Consider the following 23,992-nt stretch of genomic DNA (forward strand, 5'->3'; position numbering starts at 1 on the left):
TTACCAGAGCAACCAAGGCAACAAATCCAGCAGCACCCACTCGAGACGTGACCCAGCACCACCAGTGAAAGCCACCTTGTCAGCAGTCCAGTTTGTGTTATGAGCCCAGTACCACGGCACTGGGGCAGATTCAAGAACTCAGTTGCCTTCAGTTTCCTGCTTTGTACTTGGGTCTTCCCTATTACCGGGGGCAGCAGCCTTCAGGGTGCAAGGTGAAGTTTGTGACCACAGTATTTCACCTGACTACAGAAGGGACGGTGGTTTGGGCACTGTGAGGGCCAGGCCAACAGGACCCTGAAGCAGCACCAAGGGAGAGAGCTCAGTTTCCTCACAGGGTACCCTTTCTAATTTGGTATGTCCTGACATAATGGGTGCGGGGCATTTTCCAGCCAGAAAATGGCACTCAGAAAACACACTGCCCATGTGGGTACCAGATCTATGTGTCTGTTTTAGTTTCCAGTTCTATGTGAAGAACTTATTTTTTATTAAGGAACCCCAACCTGATTAAAAAGATAATTAGCTGCCCACCAACAACACAATTTTGATGGAGAACTTTTAAGTAAAGGTTGTGGAAGAAGTGTTTACATAGGGGTGGAATACTAGTTTAGGAGAATGGCAGTACGACATATTAAAAGAAGTTCTGCCTGGGAATGCTTAATGCATTAAAGATTACCTTGGTACTCTAAGTTGTTAAACTAGATGTCTTTGGAAAGAAGCAAATTGTGTTCAGTTCCGTGGCCTTTGCTGAACAATGCTTCCAGCAGCATTAACATCTACCTTGTATATTATTTTCTCTGATTTGGAAATGAAAATATGTGCTTGTAGCTTTAAGATCGTGTTAATAATTTCATCAGGAGATCCACTGTGCCGAATTGTTCAATTGTGCTAGTGCCGTAGTCATGACTTAAATTGAAAGCAGAGATTTTGGCAACACCATGAAACAGGACTCCAGTGAGATTGGCCAAATGCATACTAGATGAGACCTTGTACTGAAGAGTGAGAAGTCGGAGTGATATGGTGACTTGTGCTTTGCATGGTGCCCATATGACTAACATGGAAACTCCCCTATGAGTGTGCTGTCCTGGTTTCAGTTAGGACAGAGTTAATTTTCCCTCATAGTAGCTGGTAGGGTGCTATGTTTTGGATTAGGATGAGAAGAGCGCTGATAACATGCTGATGTTTTAATTGTTGCAGAGCAGTGCTTACACCAGGCCAAGGACTTTTCGGCTTCTCGCTCTGTCCTGCCAGCGAGCAGGCTGGGGGTGCAGCAGGAGCTGGGAGGGGACAGACCCAGGACAGCTGACCCAAACTGGCCAAAGGGGTATTCCATACCATCTGGCGTCATGCTAAACAATATATAGGGGTGGCTGGCCGGGGTGGGGGGGCCGGCTGCTCAGGGATAGGCTGGGCATCGGTCAGCGGGTGGTGAGCAATTGCGTTGTGCATCACTTGTTTCTTACACATTATTATTATTGATACTATTATCATTATCACTATTATTATTATTGTTATTATTATTTCCCTGTCTTAATAAACTGTCTTTATCTCAACTCACCGGCTTCACTTTCCCGTTTCTCTCCCCCATCCCAGAGAGGGAGAGGGGAGGGTGAGCGAACGGCTGTGTGGTGTTTAGCTGCCGGCCGGGTTAAACCACAACATGTGCGAATAAAATGAGAGAACTCTGCTCATATCCTGACCAAATCAGTCAGTCCAGGAACAGGCCAGGTCCAGTATTTGGAATCCCACTATGCCAGCCCTTTTTCTAATGTTGAGAGGTCTGCACCAAAATCAGTGCTGTTCTAAGGAAGGGTCTGTTCTGGCATGTCCTCCACTGTATCCATGGATTAAAGGATGGCAGGAACACTGACAGCAATGAATTATTTCCAGTCTGAGATATAAATAATTTTTAAACACAAGGAAGATATTTCTCCTTTGGATTTAGATGACAAATGGGATGTCTCGAGTACATGAAGTTAGAGTTTAAAATGGAGGTCTGTAAATAACTTCAGCACACGTTCTAACCAGAGCACTCAGTGTAGCAGTATTGCTGTGCAATGATTACTTGCAAAAATAACCTCTCCTTGTTAACATTCATCAGTCATCATTAAAGGACTTCTGCAACATTAAATATAATTCTGCTGTTAAAGTGATGGTTGTAATGAGAAAAGATACTGGCTAAACAGTTCAAATAGACAGGAAGAGATGAGCCATGAGTGACTGATCAAGATTATTTGCACCTATCATTATGTTAATGTGCAAGTCAAAAGCAAAGAGAGAGAAGCACTGGGAGATGACTAAACCAGTAGTGAAATGTCATTTTAATACGTGGCTAAGCAGAACAGTCCTATTTTAAGTTTGGAAGGGGATAGGTTAAATTGCAAACTATTTTGCTACTACTGCTACATTCAGGCAAACTTTCAAAGTGTAATCAAAACCATATCCATCACATAGTATGTCTTTTCACTGTTCTTGCCAGAAATATTTCTGTGTAATTCCAATGTTTTTCTTTCTAATCAAAAAGAGCTCTATGACCTCCAAAGGGCATGGTGCCAGAAACTTCGGTTTTAATCTCAGTCCCTGTGTGGTTTTTTAGCTTCTTTGCCTTTTTCTGAAGGGCAGCAGTAGCTGCCCACGTAACTTCTCATCTCTTAGGATTAGTCCTCGTTCTTGTCTGGAATGTGGAAGGGAGCAGGGACCCAACAGACCCCATTAGGTCCAATATTTGAACAGCCATAGGGGAGGAAGAGCCGTTCTGCTGAAGTCCCGCTGTGTCAGGTCCATTGCAAATGAATGCTCCTAGGCAGTGCCTAATTCTGATCTGGGTGCCACCTCAGTATTACTACGTTGTGGACTTTATGTATTTTGTGAAAGTGGGAGGATTTCTACCCCAGTGTCTCCACTGGATCTACTTGTCATCTGGGCCCTCAGCCACCTTGAGCATTACCTGCCCTCCTAGTAGTGTTTGTCCTCTCCCCAGATCTGTTCATTCACTCAGTAGCCTTAGGCAGCCACCTGCTGTAGGACCTGACTGGAGGTATAGGTTTTTCTGCCTCTGAAAGCCCATGCAGGACAGCAAAACAGTCCAGACCAGCCCAAGGTCCTGGTCTTAGTCACCCACCCAGTGATGTTGCCACACAGCATTTGGCAACAAAATGCATGTACAAGGAACTATTCTGTGTAGCAAATACTCATTCTGCACATTGTGTTTACCCTTAAAGGCTCTGTGTAACACATTGTCTGTACAGTTAACGTCTGAATTGAAATCTGTAGGGTCACTTCCAAGCTAAGAAAGAATCTGCATGGGTAAGGATGACAATTGGCTCTGAAAATTCAAGGCAAAGAGAGAGGAGGTTAGAAATAGGACAGTGCAGTCCCTGCCCGGTAAGTCTGTCACCTTTTCTCACACCAGTTGCTGCATTTTCCAGCTGGTTCCCAGCCCTCCTGTGCTGGCCACAGCCCGCGTGCTGTCTTAGTGGCTGTTCCCTCTCCAGGACCAGTCCCTGTGCAGCCACTGCTGTTGACCAGCCCATGAGCTCCACAGGCTGCCCTCCCATCCATGCCTCTTTTTCCTCATTTGGTGTCACCCCTCGGTTGACAGTCCCTACATGCACACACCCCTGCCTTTTGCTTTTAGTTTTCCCGTTCTCCATCATCTGCCCTGGGGGCAGCAGATGAAGGAAGCGCTCTGCTGATTAGAAAAGAGGAGACTATTTATACACCTATTTTCTAGGCAGAAGAAGGGGTTGGGGGACCAGAAGACTTAATACAATTTTAACTCAGTGATGGTGTTCTGCTGTTTTTTGTGCATGTCAGTTGTACACGCATCTGAATGGATTGTGCTAGCTGTATGGACAGCAAGACTTCTGGTTTCCAGGAAGTTTCCTACTTTTGCTTTAAAATGGCTGTTGGAGTTCTGGGGCTACATTCTTAAAACTCACCACAGAGGAGAGGAGTAACTGCAAATTCTGGATTTCCATGTGAAATATTAAGTAAACTTTTCACTGAAGCAAATCAGCAGAACTGGCGTGTGTTTTGATGTGACTTTTCCTTTGTGGTTTCTTTTGTCTCACTCGGATTATGCTCCGTATAGTTAGTTCTGTTCTTGCTCTCACTGGGCATGATTCTTGTGATTTTTTTTTTCCCCAGACTGGTCTTGGGCTTACACTGCTTGATGCTCCTTTGTTCTGCGTGGGTACTTTGTCCATCGTTTCACCACTCAGAAAATAACCAGCTAGTGCCCTTCTAAGCATACTGTTCCTATTTAGCCAGACTTCACTATTTTGTTCCATCTCTTGCTAACCTCTCCGCTCTAGCCGTTATGAACGTGAACAGTTACATTTGGCCCATTGGTATCTCCTTTCAAGACCTGGAACTTTTTCCAGGCCTCAAGATGTAGCTGTATAAAAAGTAATTTGGGATTCTCAAGTAGAAAAGACAAAAACAATAGCTTTCCTCATCTGTCAAATGTACTGATGCCATGCTATCCTGCAGCGCGCTCAGCAGCACGCTAATTGCTGTCATTCACTGCTATCAGAAGACACTAAGAATCGCGGTTGCCTTTTAAATACCAGTAACTCTCATCTCTCCAGTTTGTCTTTCCCATTTGGTCTTTTTCCTAAGCCACATACAAATAATTTTGATCCTTGTGTTAATCTAAATTCTCTCCTTTCTTCACCGCCCCTCCCCAGCCACTTACACTACTAGTTAGCCTCTTCCTGACGCACACCAGTAGTTTCCTATGCCTTCTGATCACGTAAGAGCCCCCCTATAACATTTAGTTGGGGCTGTTCGTCATTATTATTGTTGCCTATCACACAGATTTCCTGAGCTAGCTCTTCTGCAGGAGCCCCTCTGCACTCGCCTCTGATCAATCGTTCCTTTCATGTTGACACTCCAACTGCTTCCTGTTCAATCTCAAAAGCTCCTTTTTCAGCAAAGAAATCATGAAAGCACCTTTGTTTAACCTTTTTAGGTTTTTCACCAGATACATTTGAAACTAATTTTAACTTTTATTCATCTTTCTCAGTAGGTAACTAATCGGAGTCTTACTAATGTTTTCCTTTCCCTTGACAGTTTTTGCATGTTCTTGAACTTGGTACTGCCTTGTGTACTGATTATTGCTTATATGCTAGTTCTGCAGGCATCTGCTTTTCTTTCTTGTTAAGGTAACATGTCTACTTCCCATAGTCTGTAGTGATTCCCTTTCTGTACCATGGCTTCTTTTCCATGGTAGCCCAGAAACTTTGTACCACACTGCAATGTTTGGTCTTAGTTCTTTCTCCTCGGCGATCACGTCAGCTTGCACCAAAAGGTATTTCAGTTACATGTATTCTGACTGCTTGGACTGAATCAGGAACTGTGAGCAGATTATCTGGTTATTTTGTGTATTCACAGAGCACAGATAAACTGGGATGAGAAAGGCTTGGAATACGGCACAGACATCACTGAAATTGGCTTAGGACGCTGAGAAGAGGCAGGTTTGGAGAGCAGCACAGGAACATGCTTAGTGCACAGCACCGAAGCTGGTATCAGGGCGTCTTGGGACACAGCAGATACGCAGAGGGCTGTCTGGGTTAGCTGAAAACAGACATATCTGGGCTGTGGCATAGGCTCAGAGTACTGACTCCAAGGAACTTGAGGAGAACTGCGAACAAGCCTTCCTGTTGCATAACACAGACGTACATCAGAGAATAAAATGCTGGATCGATGCCTTGCCACCAATGGAATGACAAATCTGGAGCCAGAACTAGTTTACTTTCATGACTTGCCATACCCATGCTACTTCTGCCAGGATCTGGAGTGGGGACAGATGAGTTCTCCCACAGCAAGCTCTAAAAACATGGACATTGCTCCACAACTTGCTCCAGTGTTACAAACCTTAAGCACCACATCTGAAAAAACTGAACAGCATGACTGCGTGACTTCACTCATGCAGCCACTCGTACATCCCCCTTCCCCTTCCACCCAGTGCTCCACCATTGCTCTCTAATTCTCCTTTGTGGTAGGCCTGTACAATGGGAGTGCACTGAAGGGCGCCCTGTCTCAAATTAATCCTATAACAGAGAGGCGCTCAGCCGGGGATGCTGAGGGCAGGGAAAATCCTCGCATGGAGCAGCAGCACGATTTAAAGGCATGCGGCCCTGCACGTTGGTATGTTTGGGCTGTGGTATAACTTACTTTTGGGGCTGCAAATTGGCAAGGCTGTTGTCTGAAGGCTGGGTTTGACACTAACCTGAGCAGAAGCAGAGGTAATGATTTGTTGTGTCCCTTCGTCCCCCGCTACCACCACCTTTTCAAGTTACTTAGGCTTGACAAATGCTAGTCCTCTAAGTTGAGCTTAAAGCTTGAAACATTGCTTCAGGTGCTTTAGCACTGGAGATCATTCTGGGAATCTGAGGAGCTCTTCCATAGTTTTCCTTCCACGTGTAGGCTTAGGCTATACCTGCTGTACAGGGCTTTGGCTATCCTGTTGAATATTTAAGGACTGTTTGAAGAGGTCAAGAGAAGGAATGCATAATACCTGTACATTTCAGTTGCTCTACCAGGAATGGCAGGTCCAGATTTGCCCTGTAACCTTTCCTCAGCTGGGGGAATTTTTGATCTGCAGTTGCTTCCTGAGTTTTGTGGTGAAGGAATCCTTCCCTTGCCTGCACCACGCCTCAGCCTCGTCAGCTCTCACATGAACCTGTGATGGAGGTTGCACTCACGCTCCACTGGAGGTATAGTGAAGGAGAGAGTAGACAAGAGGCAGGAACGAGCAACTTTCAGTCAAGCCCCCTTTGCCTGTGTGTTCTCAAAACCTAGAGTAATTCACTGTCTAGAATTGTAGACCTAAGTGGAAGTGGAGATTGTCAACAGCCTCTTTCCTTTCCCTATGTCCTTGCAGAACATGGTATCCAAACTAATCTTGCAGAACATGGTATCCAAAGTAATCAAAAGCAAATCAGGAAACCACAACCTTAACTCCACCTTTCCACTAACTCCAGATAGAACAGTTGCCTTATGTTAAAAAAAAAAAAAAAAAAGAGAGAGAGAGAGAGAAAGAAAGAAAAAAGTAGTTCTTTATACCTGGGATAATTTGGTATCAACACATCAAATTTTGCATTCCTGTCCACCTAAGTTGTCCCATTTAACTGGGGCTTGTTTGCAGTGACCTCTGGATAACCAGTTTATCCTTACAAAGAGGAACTGTTAAGAGCTGTTAAGAGTTTCTTTCCATGTATGTCATTCTCTGTCCACAGAGTCATAACATCTATTCATACGCCAGACCCTCACAAATGAGAACAATTTATTCTTTGAAGTAGGACGTATTTAAATTACAGTAATCCTTAATAAATCAGACCCTCTTTTAGGAGTTGCCATCATGGATTAATGTGGTATATGAAATAGCATCATCCAGCTTGGGTCTGAAATTCACTAGTGCTATATCCGATAAAAATATAGGATTTTGTACGTAAAAATGAAACTGATGTCAGTCATCATGCTAGGAAGGGAAACCTCTTACTCGAATTGACAAGAAAAAATGCCAATAATCAGTATATATAAAGTAGAACAGGAGATGAAAAGAGAAAAAAATTCCAAACCCACTTTTACAAGGATAATTCACAGGAGAGAAGGCAGACCTAGGTTGTTCTAAGGGAGTCTTTGCTTTGAAGAAAATGCACAAATTGTCTTGGACCTCACACTGAGGAAGGCCAGTGTCAATTTCTTCAGGAACTTCCAAGTTACAGAGCCAGGCATACATATATTGTCCTACTGGCCTGCTTTACGTCTTCTCTTCCACGCCATGAATCTTAGCCTCCTGTCCAACTTCTGTGAGTCCTGCATTTACCTAAATGGACATAGACTAGGATATGGCCAATACAGTTTCTGCCCATCCCAGGTATCATAAAGGGTAATAGCACGCTGTACTCCGGCTAGCGGTTGATGCAAGGTTTAAGGATGTCATGGCATTACGGTCAGTAAAGTGTAGTTGGACTCAGTTCCTAGGCATCTAAAACCATGCTTGCTGACATTTCAGCACTGCTTTCACCTATGTGATTCACGCTTACATAGACACCTGCAGCTGTAATTACTTGGGTTAAGCGTCAGGCTTTCTGGCAACCTCTCTGAGGGCTCTTAGTGGCAAACTAATTTGTGCTGCTCTAGGAATTGCTTCAGACGTTGTTTCCTCTCCCTCTGCGTAGAAGGTCGTAGCCTGCTGACACATTTAACCAAGTCACCTCCAGCTGCTGGCACGCGTTGGTTCTGGCCGTTCAAGCAAGACCCCACCATAAAACGGGCTACTTTTGCACATGCAGTAGCAAGATATAAAAAAGCTGCATGAGATGAGCTCATTTAAGCCACAGTTTCTGACATCTGAATACAACATGAGGTTTCTAAGGGATTAGAGCTGCAGATAATATCAGAGCACAGGCCGTTGGGCTGGGCAGGACTGCTGATGTTAATGGCTAGATTACTTGTTCTTGCATGCCTGGAAGGGTCAGCAGAAACCCCAGCACTTCCACAAGGAAACAAAATCCTTCTGGAACTTTATAAGGGGATTTTCCCATTTTCCCATTTTTTTTTAATTCCATAGCACACAAGTGTGGAAGCCTTACTGCTGCTAAAGTACGTAGCTACCAAGACTGGAAGCTGGCTCTCTCACCCGGCTCCCTGGAGGCTGTGGCCAGACCCATGCAGACCACAGGGTGCCCAGATGATGTATAATAGCACCTCCTTAGTGGCTTGGAGATCTGGTGTGCCACTGGCTGGCAAAAGGAACATCTTCCCTCTTAACATCGGTGATCAACGGGTGTCAACGCATGCATTTGCTCTTTTATGATACGTGCCCAGGTACCGCAGCCAAGAACTGCGTGGAGGAGCTGTGCAAGCAGTGTCACAGAATGATGATAAGCAAATTGAAGACACTGTAAGCCAAAATGCAAGATAAAGCACTGTATATAGTTAGCAAATAAGGTACAATCATCGTCTCCTTTTGTCATTAGGCTGCAGGATAAGAAAAGAGGCAGCCTTGGAGTATTTTGTTTGCCACTTGTTATCTAGACTAGTGCTAACAGAAAGCTGTTAAATCAGCCCTTGCAGAGACATAAGAGGAAATGTTGTTCTGATGAATTAGAAGTGGAAGCTGTTCAAACATAGCATTTATCACCTCTACTGAGAAAGTGCTTATTACTTGTATTATGGAAAATGCCATAAGACATTGCATCTTCTAGAGCCCCCCCCCCCCTGTTAGACACTGTACACGGAGTGAGACCAGTCACCTCACTGAGGAGCTCACGGTCTGAGAACGTTGTGAGCATTGGCACGGAAGTTACTCTTCAGCTAACTTTTCTCAGCATAGTAAGAGGAACTATGCTCAGCCCAAGAGCAAAATATCTCCGAAAGTCACCTCCTGAGTCTGCGTCTCTCTCCCAACAAAGATGTAACTTATTTCAGGGGTCCAAACTGCTTTTGAGTATGGAACACTGGCTTTGCCCAAAGTTTCTATCTATCTTAACTCTGCTCTTATTTATTACTTGGCTGCAGTAATAGTGTATTGTATAAAATGATATAAAACAAGATTGTACTGTGCAAAGGGCCCCAACGTATTTAATAAATATGTCTCATGGTGTCTGGATTATTACATACAAAATGCCAGGGGCAAAAAAGCAATAAAAGCAACAAGACAGTAGAAGTATTGTTCAGATAGCTGTGTAACAGTCTTAAGCAATTTAATTCTCCATGTTGAAACTTAATTACTTACTTTTGGGAAAGACCAGTTTAATGTCTTTAGTCAACTAAGTGGCTAAGATTCATTAAAAGGAACCCATGTTACAAATACCTCCATGCCACATTGCTTTTATTTCCAGGGATAAAAGTTTTCACCCCACAACCCCAAACCAGCTACTGTTCTGAACAGATTTTATAGAGTCCCTTTCTCTGTAGCTTCTAGTGACAAAAGCTTGAAACAAGACTTTGTGGATTGTGTAAGAACATGCCCAGATACCACAGGTGTCTGACGTCAGCCACATGCAGCAGATAAATGCAAGGAGATTCACCAAATAGAAATTTCAACTGCCACAGAGAGAGAATGAAGCAAATTGTATAGGAAAGTTAATAAGGTACTATTGATTGGAGGCTGAAACTCAAGCCAACTGTGCCTTTAAAAATAAATAAATAAATAAATACAAATTGTAAAAACAAAAAAGTGTGAGAACAGTCAGGAAGTTAGGCAGAATTATACATCAGCCTGTAAAGATAAATACTGGAATTTTGCATAATGTTGCTGAAATGGCCTCTTGAAGTGATCCTTAGTAAATTCAGTACAATTTACCTGTTGAAAGAAAGCCCATGAATAGGCTTACAGGAGGCATGGAGGGATTAGGAGGAGAAAAAATAACTAAAATAAACACACCCTGACCTGTTCATAATAGCATCTCCCAGATGCTTTCCTTGCTTTTATAGTCACTTTTAAAACCACCAGTAGGTAACAACATTCCTGCCAAGGGTGTGTGCGAGCACTAAATCTATCGCAGGTAAGAATAATCCAGAATCAGTCACATAGGTGTAAAGTATCCTAGACTAGAAAGTGGTTGTGAAAATAAGCAGCTAGCACCCTCTCGTTTGATATTTGTTCTTTGTTAGCAATCCTTGAGATCGGTGGTGGAAGAGGCATAATTACCAGCCTTGAAAATCTGGCATAGGATGAGATCTTCCAGGCCTCGCTAATGAGAACATCAGCCAGGATAGTTTTCCTAGCACACTTAACTACTGCCCCCAAATGTCACGTTTTTTTTTTTTTTTTTTTCCGTCATGTGTTGCCCTGTTGTTGTGCATCCTCAGATGTGCACAAGAATCTGATTTCATCTTTCAGCCAAGAGCCTTAGGTGTCTGAGGTTCCGACACACCATTTAGATACTGCCAGAGTTTTCAAAGTTGCCATTAAATTGCTCCTTAATCCTGGAAGTGCTTGAATTTTTATTCGCAGAAATTTGCAAAGCCTGCCCTACAGCTAATTAGCTGCTTTGAATCTTATCTCAAGGTGAGGCCCAAGGTGTGGTACACAAAGTAGGGAAGGGAATGCCTTTCTTGCTTGTGGGCCTCAACCCTTAGGCATGCGTAAAGCTTTTACCAGAAGGGATGCAGGCCACTGACATAAGGCATTTAAGCGCTTGCAAGAAGGGCAGAAATGCCAGGGAGGAAGGGGAGAGAAGAGAGAGAGATTCTTAAACAGAAGCCCAGATGAGCTGCTTTAGGTTGCTGAAGTAAGGGGCTACCTGAACAGTTGACAAAGCACTGGTGTCCAGCTGTTAAAGAAGGCTGGCTATTGGGATTTGACTAGTCACCTCTCTGACCAGCTGCATGAGGAAACACTTCAGTGCCTTAGCCCTTATCGTCTCTCCTCTTTATGGTATTTTAAGCTTTAGTTTATTTAGACAGCTACTCAGTTGCCTAAATTCTGCATCCAGAGCTTGGGGCAGGAAATGTCAAGGGCAGCAGGCTGCTTGTATTGCAACAGGAACGGAGTAAAGGCTAAGTAAGTACTTCCTCAAACTCTCATCACTGTCTTCTGATTACTAGCCCATCCATATTGCAGCTTGCCTCCAAATTCTGCTGTAGCTTCTACTAAGTACAGTTTCTGCTAATCACACGGTTATAGCTAGCACTTCGTTTTGGGAGTTTATCCTCCTCTTCTGAGGTACAGGTTGCCCACAGTCATCTTCCAGTGAGTGAATCAGAACTCTGTGTTTTTGCAGTGTATTCCTTACTCATCCTTTTGTATGAGTTTGATGAGTCCCTCTTCCTCTTAGGTCTGCATGTGGTAGGTCATCCTCAAATACAGTTGTAAACAGTGCTGCTGCTGTCCTCTGCCTCACATAGACAAAGAGGCCATCAATAGATGGATGTGCTAAAAAGCACTAATAACAAACTATAGAATCACAGAATATCCTGAGTTGGAAGGGACCCAAAAGCATCACTGAGTCCAACTCCTGGCTCCACACAGGACCACCCAAAAATCAAAACTTATGTCTGGGAGCATTGTGCAATTGCTTCTTGAACTCTGGCAGGCTCGGTGCCGTGACCGCTGCCCTGGGCAGCCTGTCCCAGTGCCCGACCACCCTCTGGGTGCAGAACCTTTCCCTAACACCCAGCCTGACCCTCCCCTGTCCCAGCCCCGTGCCGTTCCCTCGGGTCCTAAACATCAGAAAGACATGCAGTTTGCTTACCTATGCTTGTTACAGCACAGAAACTAGTCATTGTAGTTAAATTACAAGACCAAGTCCAATTAGTTAAAAAAAGTCAGAAAATCCAAAAGAAATGCTGTCTTCGGACAACTGAAAATAGCATCGCTACCTTTTTATTTTTCTTGTAATTAGCAGAGGAGGACAACAGGCAAAGTACAAGGGTTTAGATTCAGGCCAAGTTCCCCTTTTTGCCAACAGAATAGTAATAACAGTTAATCTTACAAATTGTTTTGCACAGCATATGGCTCAAGTTCTAATAAATATAAAATACCTTATCCATTAAATCAGTAAAAGAACCAGACAGGCACTAACTACAAGTAGCTCTGTTCCACTTAATTCTCTTCCAAAAATGTATCACAAGGTTCACAAGTTTATCTTGCTAACATGAAACTTGTCAACTCCCCTTTCACCTGACTCCAGTCCCAGAGCTCTGAAGCTTGCGATGGCTGTGGGGCATGAAGCCGTGCTGGTTGCTCAAGGAACCATTGTGTGTGTGTGTGTTGGGGGGGAACATGCAATGACTGTGGGCTCTTTGTAGCTTTCTGCAACCATTTCAAATGTCACAGTGACCTGCAGTTATTTGAAAAGGAAGTTCCCAGCTGCAAGTATCTTTAATTTGCAGCTCTCATCTACTCATTGAAAGAAGCCTGCTGGGACTGGTATGCATCCCTGTTAAAGTTGTGTGAATACTTTTTTTTTTTTTTTTTCCCCTTTTTAATACAGTTTTACATACTCGTTTTCTGTGACACTTCTGATCTCATGAGGATTATATAGAAATTGTAGTTAGGTTTGCCTTTCACAGCTCACGAGTGCTACTAAACCAATTTTTGTGCTCAAGCAACGGGATGCAGAGAGTGGAACCAGAGATGAGTCAGCAGTCAGCTGAGGTGACTTGAATAGCACTCCGAACCATGCCTACCAGTAGGAGATAGATAGTCCGCAAAGGTCATCCCAAGTGCCTAGTATTTAGATTCAGTCACCCTGATGATGTGAATTCCCTTAGGACTCTCTTGCTTTATAGGCCAGTCATCATCCTGTGTGACATTTGGATGTTGTCGTACTAAATACCCGCTGCTTGGTATCTGGATGACAGGGAAGAATGCCTGGCATCACTTGGACTTTGCCTGCCAGCCTGGCAGATGCTTCTCTCTCCCCATCTAGGGGTGTTAGGCACTAAAATTAGTACCTATTAAAACAAGCACACTGAGTAAGGATCTGCTGAGTCTCATCAAGAAATACTGAAGGGAAGGGAAAGAGGCACCATTGCTCTTTCTATAGGAGTTAAGACTATGATTCACAAGCAGGGACAGCACAGCTACGGACAGCTTACAAAATTACTGTCCCTGGTCCACAGGTAGCTGAGTTGCTCAAGGATAATCAGGAGCTGAGCCACAGCAGCTTACAGTGCCCAAATTAAAGCAGAGTAAGGTCAGTGACAAGCTTTAGGAGCTGTTACATTCACGGGGAGTGTGTTGGGGGTGTTAGGCCAGATACAGGATGTGTGAGACGGTTCCCTGGTGAGGCTCAGCTTCTCACAAACAGTCCTGGAGAGGAAACGGTTTATAAGCTTCAACTCATTTAAGGTTCAGCTCCGTTGCCTGTGCAACCACAGGAAACAAGCACACCAGCCCCACTTATGAATCATACCTTTTGGGAACTTCACCTTGGAGAGCAGGAAAAAGTCTGTCTTCAGGTAGAACTGATCTCTGTAATCCCTTCCCTTCTGCTGGGATCATTGCTTAAACGCCTTCATTGCCAAAAAAAAAAAAAAAAAGACAAAAAAAAAAAGGCACAATAAGAAACACAGCTTGTGATGGTTCCACCCTCCCTTATTCAATTGTTCAGTGGTTTAACATTCAGCCTGAATGTTGTAGACGTAGTTTTAATTCTCTCTTCTAGCTGAGAGGACTCAAGGCCACATTTTTCTGGCCCTCCACTTAAGTGGCCTAAGTACAAACCAACTGAATTAACAAAAAAATGGAGAAAGACACAAACACCTTCATGTTCTCTTGATCCCTTTCAGTAAGAAAGAACACTTTGAGATTCTGTCTGGCTCTTACTGATTTTGCCAGGGCTGAAAACTACAGGTTTTAAACTCTATAAAACCAGTTACTGGTTCCAGACAGACAGGGACTTCTGCATCAGGGATGAGTGTGTGTGGGGAGGGGGGGGTTAAAATTTGCCAGAGAAATCCCAGGTGCCTGAATTACCCACCAAAAGCTCGTTTTATCAGGCTCTGGGACACGTTTTATCAGAGCAGTTAAGTGCCATAAAACTTGAGAGGGCAAAACACAGGCTCTTTTAAAGGCGAGGCTAAAAACAATAGCACTGGTGATTTACGGTTCATCCCAAGACCAAGCGGAATATTGATGTTGCTTTGCAGCAGCAGAATCCTAGCCCTGTGAGCAAGACCCAGGGCTTATCTGTTGGTGCTTACTGCTATAGAGAAATACCAGTTGCCTCACTCTAAGTCTCAGCAGCATAGTTTGTATCACCGATTTTAGTGTTTTGTATGTAAACAATATTATGCACGCAATAAATTTGAATTTGGGGTAGGCTTGCAAAGCTCATCTTGCAAACCAGCACGGGCACTTGCGGAGATGCTCAACTAAGCAAGGCCCAAGCATTGTGCCTGGGTTTAGTTACAGAAGGAGACCGTAAGTAAAGCAATCTTTTTCAAACACACATCACACGTGTGTTTGCACATACACATCTGTAACAGCGGCTTGACAACGTCTCATTTAGTTCATCTCTGTACTGAATAGATTTGATGAAAGAGCCAAAATGCAGCGCCTGCGAAAGCTGTAACATGGCAAAACCCAGCAGCAATAGTCCTGGCTGTGATAGCTGCTGTGGGAACCGACTCTGTTTCCCTCTGCACGCCGCACCAAACGAGCTCTCCGGGACTCCACAAACAAAACCCCAACCAAGGAAAACCCCACGCCGGCGTGAGGAGCCGCCGGCCCTTCGGGCAGGCCGGTGCTGGGGCTGCACTGCCACCTGCCGAGGGCCCCGAGTCCGGGAGGAGCAACCCGGGGATCCCGGCGGCACCCCCGGGGCGCGGGGGCAAAGGGGGCTGCTCCCCGCTGCTGGGCTGGGGTACACCAGCATGTATAATATACATACGTAACCTGCCCCTTCCAAATATATTTATATATATACATATTCAGAAAAAAAAAAAAGCAACTAAGAGAACACATTATCGAAGCCTTTAGATTTCTTCTTACATCTTCTCTGGTGTATTGAGCCCTTTTTCCCCCCTCTGTTTTCGGTGTCCTCCGTATTTTTTTCCCTGTAGGCCTACAGTTAGTGTCCTGCGGTGCTTTATGTGTCCGGACAGGTCCCGTTCTTTTGCGAAGGTAGAGGAGATGCATCAGAGCTGCTTCTGACAGGCAGCAAGATCTATTAAAAAGTATCTGGCAAAATGAGCATACCTCTGTCACATCCACAGAGGAGGAGGACTCCCAGCGCTCCCACCTCCATACAAATCAATGAATACCAAAAAGGAGGGTTTGTCCCAGGCAGAACGCAGTCAGCGCATTTCCTGATGCAGTAACACGCCGAACACCACGCTACTTCCAGGTCACAGTTGAGAGACTGAAAGATGATAGAGTGATAATAAATTGTTTTAGATGAAAATAAACCCACCCATTTGCAAATTTACACAGTTACTACAAAAAGGTTCCATATAATGGTATTTTAATGCCCCTTTACACCCAAACCTGTGTCAAGGACATGGCAATTCTTACTTTTTAAACTATCTACAGAAAAACAGTTTAACAACTGAGTGGTGGTTCCTACAACATTCTCCTTGTGTTATGGATCTGAGTACCAGCATTTAACATAACCAAGAGCGCTAGCAAAGAGCAATCATTTAAATCACCATACCATCTAATCCCACTTAAAATTCCTGCTGGTTTGAAAGTTTTGACTAGCTCAGGAAGTGTTTACTGCAAGAACATACATACATAAACACACTTTGGTATGGCTTTATAATGCCAGCAGACATTTCCTAACAGCACTTACTGTGTTGGAATTGTGTTTGGAACTGGACGAGTAAATATCCTTAATAAACCCTAATGTATCAAACGTGCTGCGGAACAGCATTTCCATCAAACCTTTTACACTCACAGCTTCCCCAGGATAAGCTAAAAAGGTGAATGGCTTTTATGGCATCGCCCTTCTCAAGAGCGCTGGTAGGTTATTCATGAGGCACTGTGTATCTCCAACACAGTCATTGGCCTCTATTGAAATGCAGTTTACGAAAGCAGCCTACCAAGAAAGAGCAAAACACTCCCAGCCAAAAGACAGTTCTGGATTTTGTAACCTGAATTCCTAAGGGGGAGCACTGTAATTCCTACAAGTGATGGAAGCAACTCGGATCACCATTTCTCTTCACAAAAAAAACAAAACAAAACAAAACAACAAAAAAAAATAGAACCACAGGTATTCAAACTATTCTGAAGATGCTTCAAGAGTGTTCTATCAGATCTGCCACGTGTTCCATATCACACAAACTAGAGGATATAATGATGAGAAATGGAACAGAAAAGAATGCCTTCTCCTCACACACCCAAAGCAATACAGACAGCAGAAGCTTTCAAAATATATTGTATATAGTTTCATTTGGATTGCAAGAATAATGTATTTTCAGATAGAAAACAAACAGCATAGGGGCAGCACACCTTCCTTCTTCCTCCAGCCCCATTCTGTGTTTTCAGAAAAGATAGGAAGAAAGAAAAAAATGGTTGCAATGAAATACAGTGAATTTTATATCGTTAGTGCTGAGATCTGGTAAAAGGCATCACTCAAACACTGGGCTCAGACACAGATTTTTTTATTATTATTATTATTTTAAAGAAAGCACTAGAATTAACCATGTAAGGTTAAAAAGCAGTATTAATATTGTACTCAGTGTCAAGAAATGGAGTAGTTAAGATGGTAAAAAAACCTCCTCAATTACACCCATAGGATTTTAACATGTTAATGTGCAAGTCTAAGACAAACATCATTAATTTACAATGTACTAAAATTTGAAGGATGGGAATTTCTTCATCATGTATGCTCACAGTAGGAAGTGAAGTACTCAGTCACTGAGAATTGAAGTACTCGGTCACTGAAGTACAAAATCAGTATGCTTAAGTGACTTATGACTCATTGTTAAGGCAAAAATAGATAACATGGCTGTATACAGCTGCAAAAATATTTACAGATATGATTAGATAAACAGTCCAATTCTAGCATGAAAATGTTTAATGACATACTTAACATAGCAGTGTTTTATTTGAAAAAAATTATCATAAACTGCAAAAATCTAGCGAGGATGAGTAACACTGACATTTTTACTTGTGCCTCCCAAATCACCGATCTCTGTTCCTAAGCCTCTGCCACTCTAAGCTTTCCTTTCTCCCTGCCCATTTCCAGTCTTACTGCCAAGGTGCAGGTGTGCCTGAGCAGCCCCAGAGTACGCAGAGGCAAAAGCTGAACTACTAAAAATGTATGCAAAAGGTCCCAACAAGAAAAGAGGAAAAAAAGCAGATCCAGAGGAAGAGGAAAAAAGCGCTATCTGCAGGCATCCAGGGATTTGCTCAGTCATCCTTGTCTTTTGCTCCGTGTTTAAGGATGCGTGTGAACTCAATGTAGTTGAAATTCCCCTTCTTGTCGATTGGTGCCTCTCTGTAGAGCTCATCTACCTCCTCGTCTGTGAACCTGTCTCCCATTGTCGTCAGCAGCTCTCGCAGGTAGTCCTCTTGAATAAACCCTACAGGGTGACGTAAAGAGAAACACAAAAGGGAAGTTGTTTCTTAGCGAGTCTTCAAAAGCAGCAGGATGAATGTACAGCCCCGCCAACAGACATGCAATTACCTAGTACAACATGTAAGATGTGCGTTTACACCAAAAGCCCAAAGTACTTCCCTAATTGAATTGTAAAGAAATTCTTTCAGTGCGAAGGGGAGGGAGAGAACTTTGATGCATTTCAAACATTTTTTTTAGAAGGCCTGATCTGCTGTGATCTAATAATATCTATTTCCTTATATTGATCTTCAGCAGTTCAAAGTCAAAAGACACGATCCTGAGCTAGGAACATGGTCACTACTAACCTTCATTATATAAGCACTTCTCTTGATTGAATTCTATTTTTCTTGACTTAATTAGATACATTTGTGCATCCTCTACAAACGAGTTTCCTGTGGGGACTAAATAACCACTGGTTGGCTCTTCACTGCTGCACAGCGCCGTTGCTGGAGGGTTTATGTGGATGCAGTGAACTGCTGGCAAGCATCCAGGGAAAGAGTTTCTAACAGAACAGTCTCGCAGACAGGATAGAGCAAGTTAACTCAGGAAGGAGGAAGAATGTTTACCATGGAGAGGTAGAGGCAGAAGAACTAGTCAAAAGAGGTAGGATATACAATGAGGTGTTCTGTTTTTTTTTTTTTTTTTAATGATAAAATGTTAGCAGATTTTAGAGGAAACTATCAAAGATATAAAAATGAGCGGCTGATGATTTTATTACTGCAAAGAAAGCTCTGTTAATTCAATTTCAATAGGTGGGCAGAACCACCAGCTGCCAAATAATTCCAGGAAAGTTTAGAGATTAAAAAAGGAATGTGCAAAATAGACACAGACATGAGAATGCAGGAACTGCTTAACATTGAAGTAAGACCTATCATGCCTTTACATGCACAATAGTTGCTTCCTTTGAGAAAGAAATCTGTTATTGAACTCGAGTTGGAGAAATATCAGCAACAGAACGGAGGTAGAAGTATGGTCCAAAAAGAATTTTTTTTACTGGGCAGAACAGCTGGAAATCATAAGTAGACACCAACAGTGACTGATGTAGAATTAGTTAGGATGTGATTTTTACAAAAAAAGAGTTCTGCTTTGGAAAGAGAGCTGTATAACTTAAGCAAACAGAGTTCATTAGAGAGAAAACCAAGAAGGAAATCAGGGAACCAAAAGGCAGTCAATGAGCATGACAAATTACCCTGGGGTTGGTCTGTGCTGCAGGGAAGGGGGAAAAAAACACCAAAAAACACAACAAACACATGTTACAACACATGCTAATTGAAACAGCATCATATCCTAGTGCAGACAAGTCCATGATTAATGACTCCAAATGAAGAAGGCTAACAGCAATGTTATCATTTAAAATCAGGAGGGGAATGTTCAATTAGCCAGGCCCTACTTAATTGGGTCAAATTTTGCAGTCTTCTCTTTGCAGGTGTGAGTAAAGGGGGGAGGGGGTGACACGACAGGACATGACACAGACAAAACAAACTAAATACATTAGGCTTTTTCCTTCTGTAGTGCTACAGAGGCCAAATAGTGATGAGAGATGACATAAGGATTAGTATTCAAAGAATGCAAGGCCTTTCGTGGTACAAGTTTAGCCTCGAGGACTTAATCGCTTTTGTCTGAGTGGGTAGGTGTTTAAGCACCGACCTGGGTTGCCAGACTAGGCACACACTAAAAGTTTTAGCAGCACAGATTATAAAGCATAAAGTCTACCCACTATCCCTAAACCAATCTCACACACAATTTCAACGTAGACAGGGAGTAATAAATTAAGGAAGCAAAATTTAAGACGCAGCCTTTGGCAGGCAGCACGAAACAGATGACAGTGCAGGATCAAACAGCAGACAAAAGTTACACCAATTTAGAAGACAGATATAAGCTTTTATACTGATTTCATAGTACTACTAGTTTATGTGACAGTAATGCTGAAGTAATATACCCAACTAGATGGACAATATAGGAAAAGTAAGTAAAAACAAGTACAACTGCTTTATCCTCATCAAGAAGATCTGATTTGGATTATTCTCCTTCAAAAGAACTACACTAATGTCGAGTAGAAAATCAGGTCCGTAACACAGACACATGGAGATTATTAAGTGAAAAGAAGGAAAAATAAAAAGAAACTTCAAATCTGAGTATAAAATGAGTAACAGGCAAAGACAACACGGGTTCTACCTTACGCTTCATTTTTAAAAGTGCGTTTTGATTATTATCATTCAAAATCAATAAAACAGCGTAAATATCTAGCATGTTTCCTGGTTAAAATTTGAGGATGGCACAAGACGTAAAACGTACTGTGGAATCATTATCTTCAAGATATCCTAGGACTAAACTAAAACATTTATCGTGGAGAGTTTAAAGACGATAAAAATCGATCTTATCAGTACATGGGGGCCTGAACTAGTAACTTATTATTTACATAGACACAGAAGGTCACTGTTTAAAAGAACGTGTAGCACAATCATTTTCTTTATATCCTAATTCACAGGCTCTTGTTTTCGTGCACACAAAAAAACCCTGTAGCACGTTGAGTCAGACTACCTGTGGAGAGAAAATAATTAACCTACTAACAAAACTTCCTTCTCTAGGAGATGGTAAAGAGATTTCCCTTGAGAGGGAGGAAGTCAATTAACATTTGAAAAGGCCTTACCAACAGAAAGCCTGTTTACCTACATCCCAGCAGGAAGGGGATGCGCTTTGAAAAGGCAAAAGGTGCTAAAAATACACAGACAGAAAACAGCTGTTTAAAACGGAATAATATATCCTTTGAAAGAATCTAGAGCACACATCCACGGATTAGATTGAAATATTTCGGTAGGCAGCTGTGAGAAAAGTTACAGGTGTAGCCAGCACTCTAGATGTGACTGCATGATTTCTGCACGCACTAGCACGGCAGCCCTGGTACTCCGTGACTGCACAGAATGCCCTAAGGATCCATCCCTGGTCGCTACGCAGTTCTCCAGAACCTCAGCCTACATTAGTAAATAAATAAAAGCCCAAACTCTAACTTCATGATTGCAGACACAGCCTTGAAGGTTTGATAAAGTAAAACTGAGCTCTGCATTTTTTTCCCTCCCACTTCCTTGCTACGCAAGTCAATTCAATGTCATTTCTGCCTTCTGGCCCCACCCTGTTTATCTCAGCAGATCACCACGGCTACAGCCCTTGCTGTGCCTTTAAAAGGACTGAGCTGGGCGTGATGGCGTGACACACGGTATTTGTCATCAAAGCCTAACACACACTAGGCAAGACAAGGGGTCAGAAGAAAGAGTTTATGTACTCTGGACAATCTGTCTTCAAGTATTAAACACATCAAAGATTCAGATGTGTCTACTGCAGGGAGAGGACAAACTCATCTGTAATACAGATTTCACATCTACTCCCTTTTAAGTGCCATAGAAAAATCACAGCTTACTGATTTGAATTTCTTACCTTCTTTGAGCAAATGCGTCGTATTTTGTACTTTGAGGAACATGCACGCTGCCTAATTAAAACACTCTTCTTCAGAGCCCCACAGAAGAATGTTACTACTAGTTCTCAGTGTGCAGCCAGAGCAGCCAGACAGCTTTCACTCTCACTTATTACTGAGTCAAATTCTCATACGTGGCAGATCATGCCATCTAGGATTACTGTGGAATACTTCATTTACAAAGGTGCAAAAGTCAGCCTACTAATTAGAAATCCAAATAAACAACATAAAAATACAATACCCCAAAGCAGCTGACTGTCACCCACATACCTGTTGCTTCTTCGTCAAAGCAAGCAAAAGCATTCCTGATTACATCTTCTGGATCGGTGCCGTTTAACTTCTCACCAAACATCGTGAGGAACATCGTGAAGTTTATGGGTCCCGGAGCCTCATTCATCATGGCATCTAGGTATTCGTCCGTTGGATTCTTTCCTACAAAGAAAAACATTCAGATTTGTTTTAGCTTTCAGACAGAACACAACAAAAATCATCTGAATAGTACAATATAAACTGAGACACTTAAAACCCAACAAAAGTCATATGAGTAGTGCAATATAAAGTGAGACACTTATAAGCTATCCCAAATGCACTGTTTTAATTATAATAAATTTGCTTGACAATTGTAAAGAGAAAAGGGACATTACCAAGGGAGGCAAGCATGTCATGCAGGTCCTCCTTGTCAATGAAGCCATCCCTGTTCTGATCAATCATGTTGAAGGCCTCCTTGAATTCCTGTATCTGCGACTGATCAAACATCGCAAATACATTGGAAGTGGCGCGCTGAGGGCGCTTCTTGGTGGTCTTCGTCTTTGCTTTTTTGCTAGACATGTTGGCTGTTGGATACTAGGAGAGAAGTAAATAGAATAAGGTCAGAGTCAGGGCATAAAAAAAATGCACTAAGCTTAAAGCTTTAACGTTAATGTTCAGAAACAGAATACACCTCTAACACCCTTACATTTCCTCTCATCAGAGCCTATTTCCCTAACCAGGAAGTGCAAAATAGAAGCAGGAAATACAAATATCAGTCAGACTATTAACTAAGAAAAGTGACTAAAGATGTAAATTGCACTTAATTTTCACTGTTAAGAGAAGCTGTTTTCGTCTTGGTTTCCTTCTTAAAACGTGCATCTGCAAGAATGGAACTTTGGTCTCACGTTTAAAGGAGGAAAGTGAGGTTCTGAGAGCTGTTGCTAAGCTTGTGAAGTAACTTTGTACGGATACAGTGTGTGTGCAATATTAGAGTAAGGGGAAGAGAAACAGAGCTCAGTTCACCTGAACAAACCCTGATGTGCCTATTCTTGGCAGTATACGCACTTATAAAACAGTAGCCGCTGTTTTGTATGACAATGGGTCTCTATCTCTGCCTTGCATTCCCTTATTTAAAAAAACAAAACCCTGACATTAGGAGAACCGTGCAAGCTGGTTTTCTGCTGATACCAGTAGCTGCCGTCTGACCTCAATTTACTTCTATCCATTTAATTTCACCTGAACCATGCTACAGGTTCGGCCTACCTGAAAGCTAGTCTCTGCTGCCTACTCGCTTAAGCAAAAGGGGAAAAAAAAACACCTCAGGGCTTTTGCTCGTCTCCCTAGCACAGGGTGTCTTCACCTGTGGCAGGCTGAGAGGCAGGGCAATGTCACCCTTCGGTCACTTCATCGTTCCTGCCGTCATTTACCTGTTGCTATGGCTTCTGCCGGGGAGCAGAGCAGCTTTAAGACAGAGGGAAACGGGGGAGGACGCCTTTATCCTTCAGAGCGAGCGGGGGCCGGCAGGGGGCTGACGGCGACGCGGGGCGCTGCGCCACGCCTCGGGAAGCCGCCAGCAGCCAGCCGGCCGCACAGAAACCCGCCCGGGGACAGCGCACGGCGCCTAAAGCCGCACCCAGGGCCCCTCGAAGAGAAATAAGGCGCATATATGCGCGTTATTTGCCCCCCGGAGGCAGCCCGGCCGCAGCCAGCAGCCCCCCGGCGGCCGCCGCCCCCCGCCGCCTCCCCTCAGCGGCAGCCGCCCCCCAACGGCCGCCGCCCCGCAGCCGCCCCCCGGCGCCCAACGCCCCCCCGGGGACCCCCCCCCGGCGCCCAACGGCCTCACCCCAGCGGCTGCCGCAGCGGATCGGGGCGGCGGAGGAACCGGCGGCGGCGCTTCCTGGACAAACCACCGCCCCGCCGGGGGCGGGCAGCGGGCCGGGCAGCCGCCGGGCGGCCCCCGCAGAGGCAGGCGGCGGCCCCGCTCCGCGCCCTCCCCGCCGCCGCCTGCCCTCCGTGACGGCGGCCCCCGCGGCGGAGGCTCCGCGGGGCGGCCCCGCAACCGCTCTCTCCCCCCCCCCCCCCCCTCCGGGAGAGTTGGTGCAGCCCGGGGGCAGCGCCGCCGCCCCTCAGCGGGTGCCCGGCGGCGGGACCATTGCTGGAGGCAGGGGGGGAGCCGCTGGCCGGCCGCCATCTCAGCGCCGCCCCGGCTGCGGAGCCCCCCTCGGGTTCGCCACGCCGGGAGGTGGCTGCG

General features: G+C 44.0%; 1 protein-coding gene and 1 long non-coding RNA gene across 16 annotated transcripts in view; one reads left to right on the forward strand and one right to left on the reverse strand.

Annotated features, from left to right (window-relative positions):
- LOC106034949 (uncharacterized) overlaps window positions 1-23,992 on the forward strand; it is a 59,159-nt gene that overhangs the window by 20,834 nt on the left and 14,333 nt on the right. For 5 of the 15 annotated variants that reach the window (XR_007161109.2, XR_001206441.3, XR_010829628.1 and 2 more), the window contains one exon: window positions 8-252. The exons of 3 other annotated variants lie outside the window; for them this stretch is intronic. This is a non-coding gene — a long non-coding RNA (uncharacterized lncRNA). Of the gene's footprint in view, window positions 1-7; window positions 254-1,194; window positions 1,667-5,394; window positions 5,709-8,578; window positions 9,834-23,992 lie in introns of those variants that run through there. 7 more of the 15 variants (XR_007161107.2, XR_010829626.1, XR_010829627.1 and 4 more) reach the window with 5 other exon arrangements.
- Window positions 17,049-23,714, reverse strand: LOC106034947 (myosin regulatory light chain 2, smooth muscle minor isoform). Its single transcript, XM_066992813.1, has 4 exons — window positions 23,585-23,714; window positions 22,137-22,335; window positions 21,763-21,924; window positions 17,049-17,988 (listed from the first exon to the last, which is right to left on the reverse strand). Exons 2-4 carry the CDS (start codon window positions 22,318-22,320, stop codon window positions 17,816-17,818), a joined length of 519 nt encoding a protein of 172 aa, XP_066848914.1. The 5' UTR covers window positions 22,321-22,335; window positions 23,585-23,714; the 3' UTR covers window positions 17,049-17,815.

This window comes from Anser cygnoides, chromosome 2 (assembly GCF_040182565.1).
Source record: "Anser cygnoides isolate HZ-2024a breed goose chromosome 2, Taihu_goose_T2T_genome, whole genome shotgun sequence".
Classification (NCBI taxonomy): Eukaryota; Metazoa; Chordata; class Aves; order Anseriformes; family Anatidae; genus Anser; species Anser cygnoides.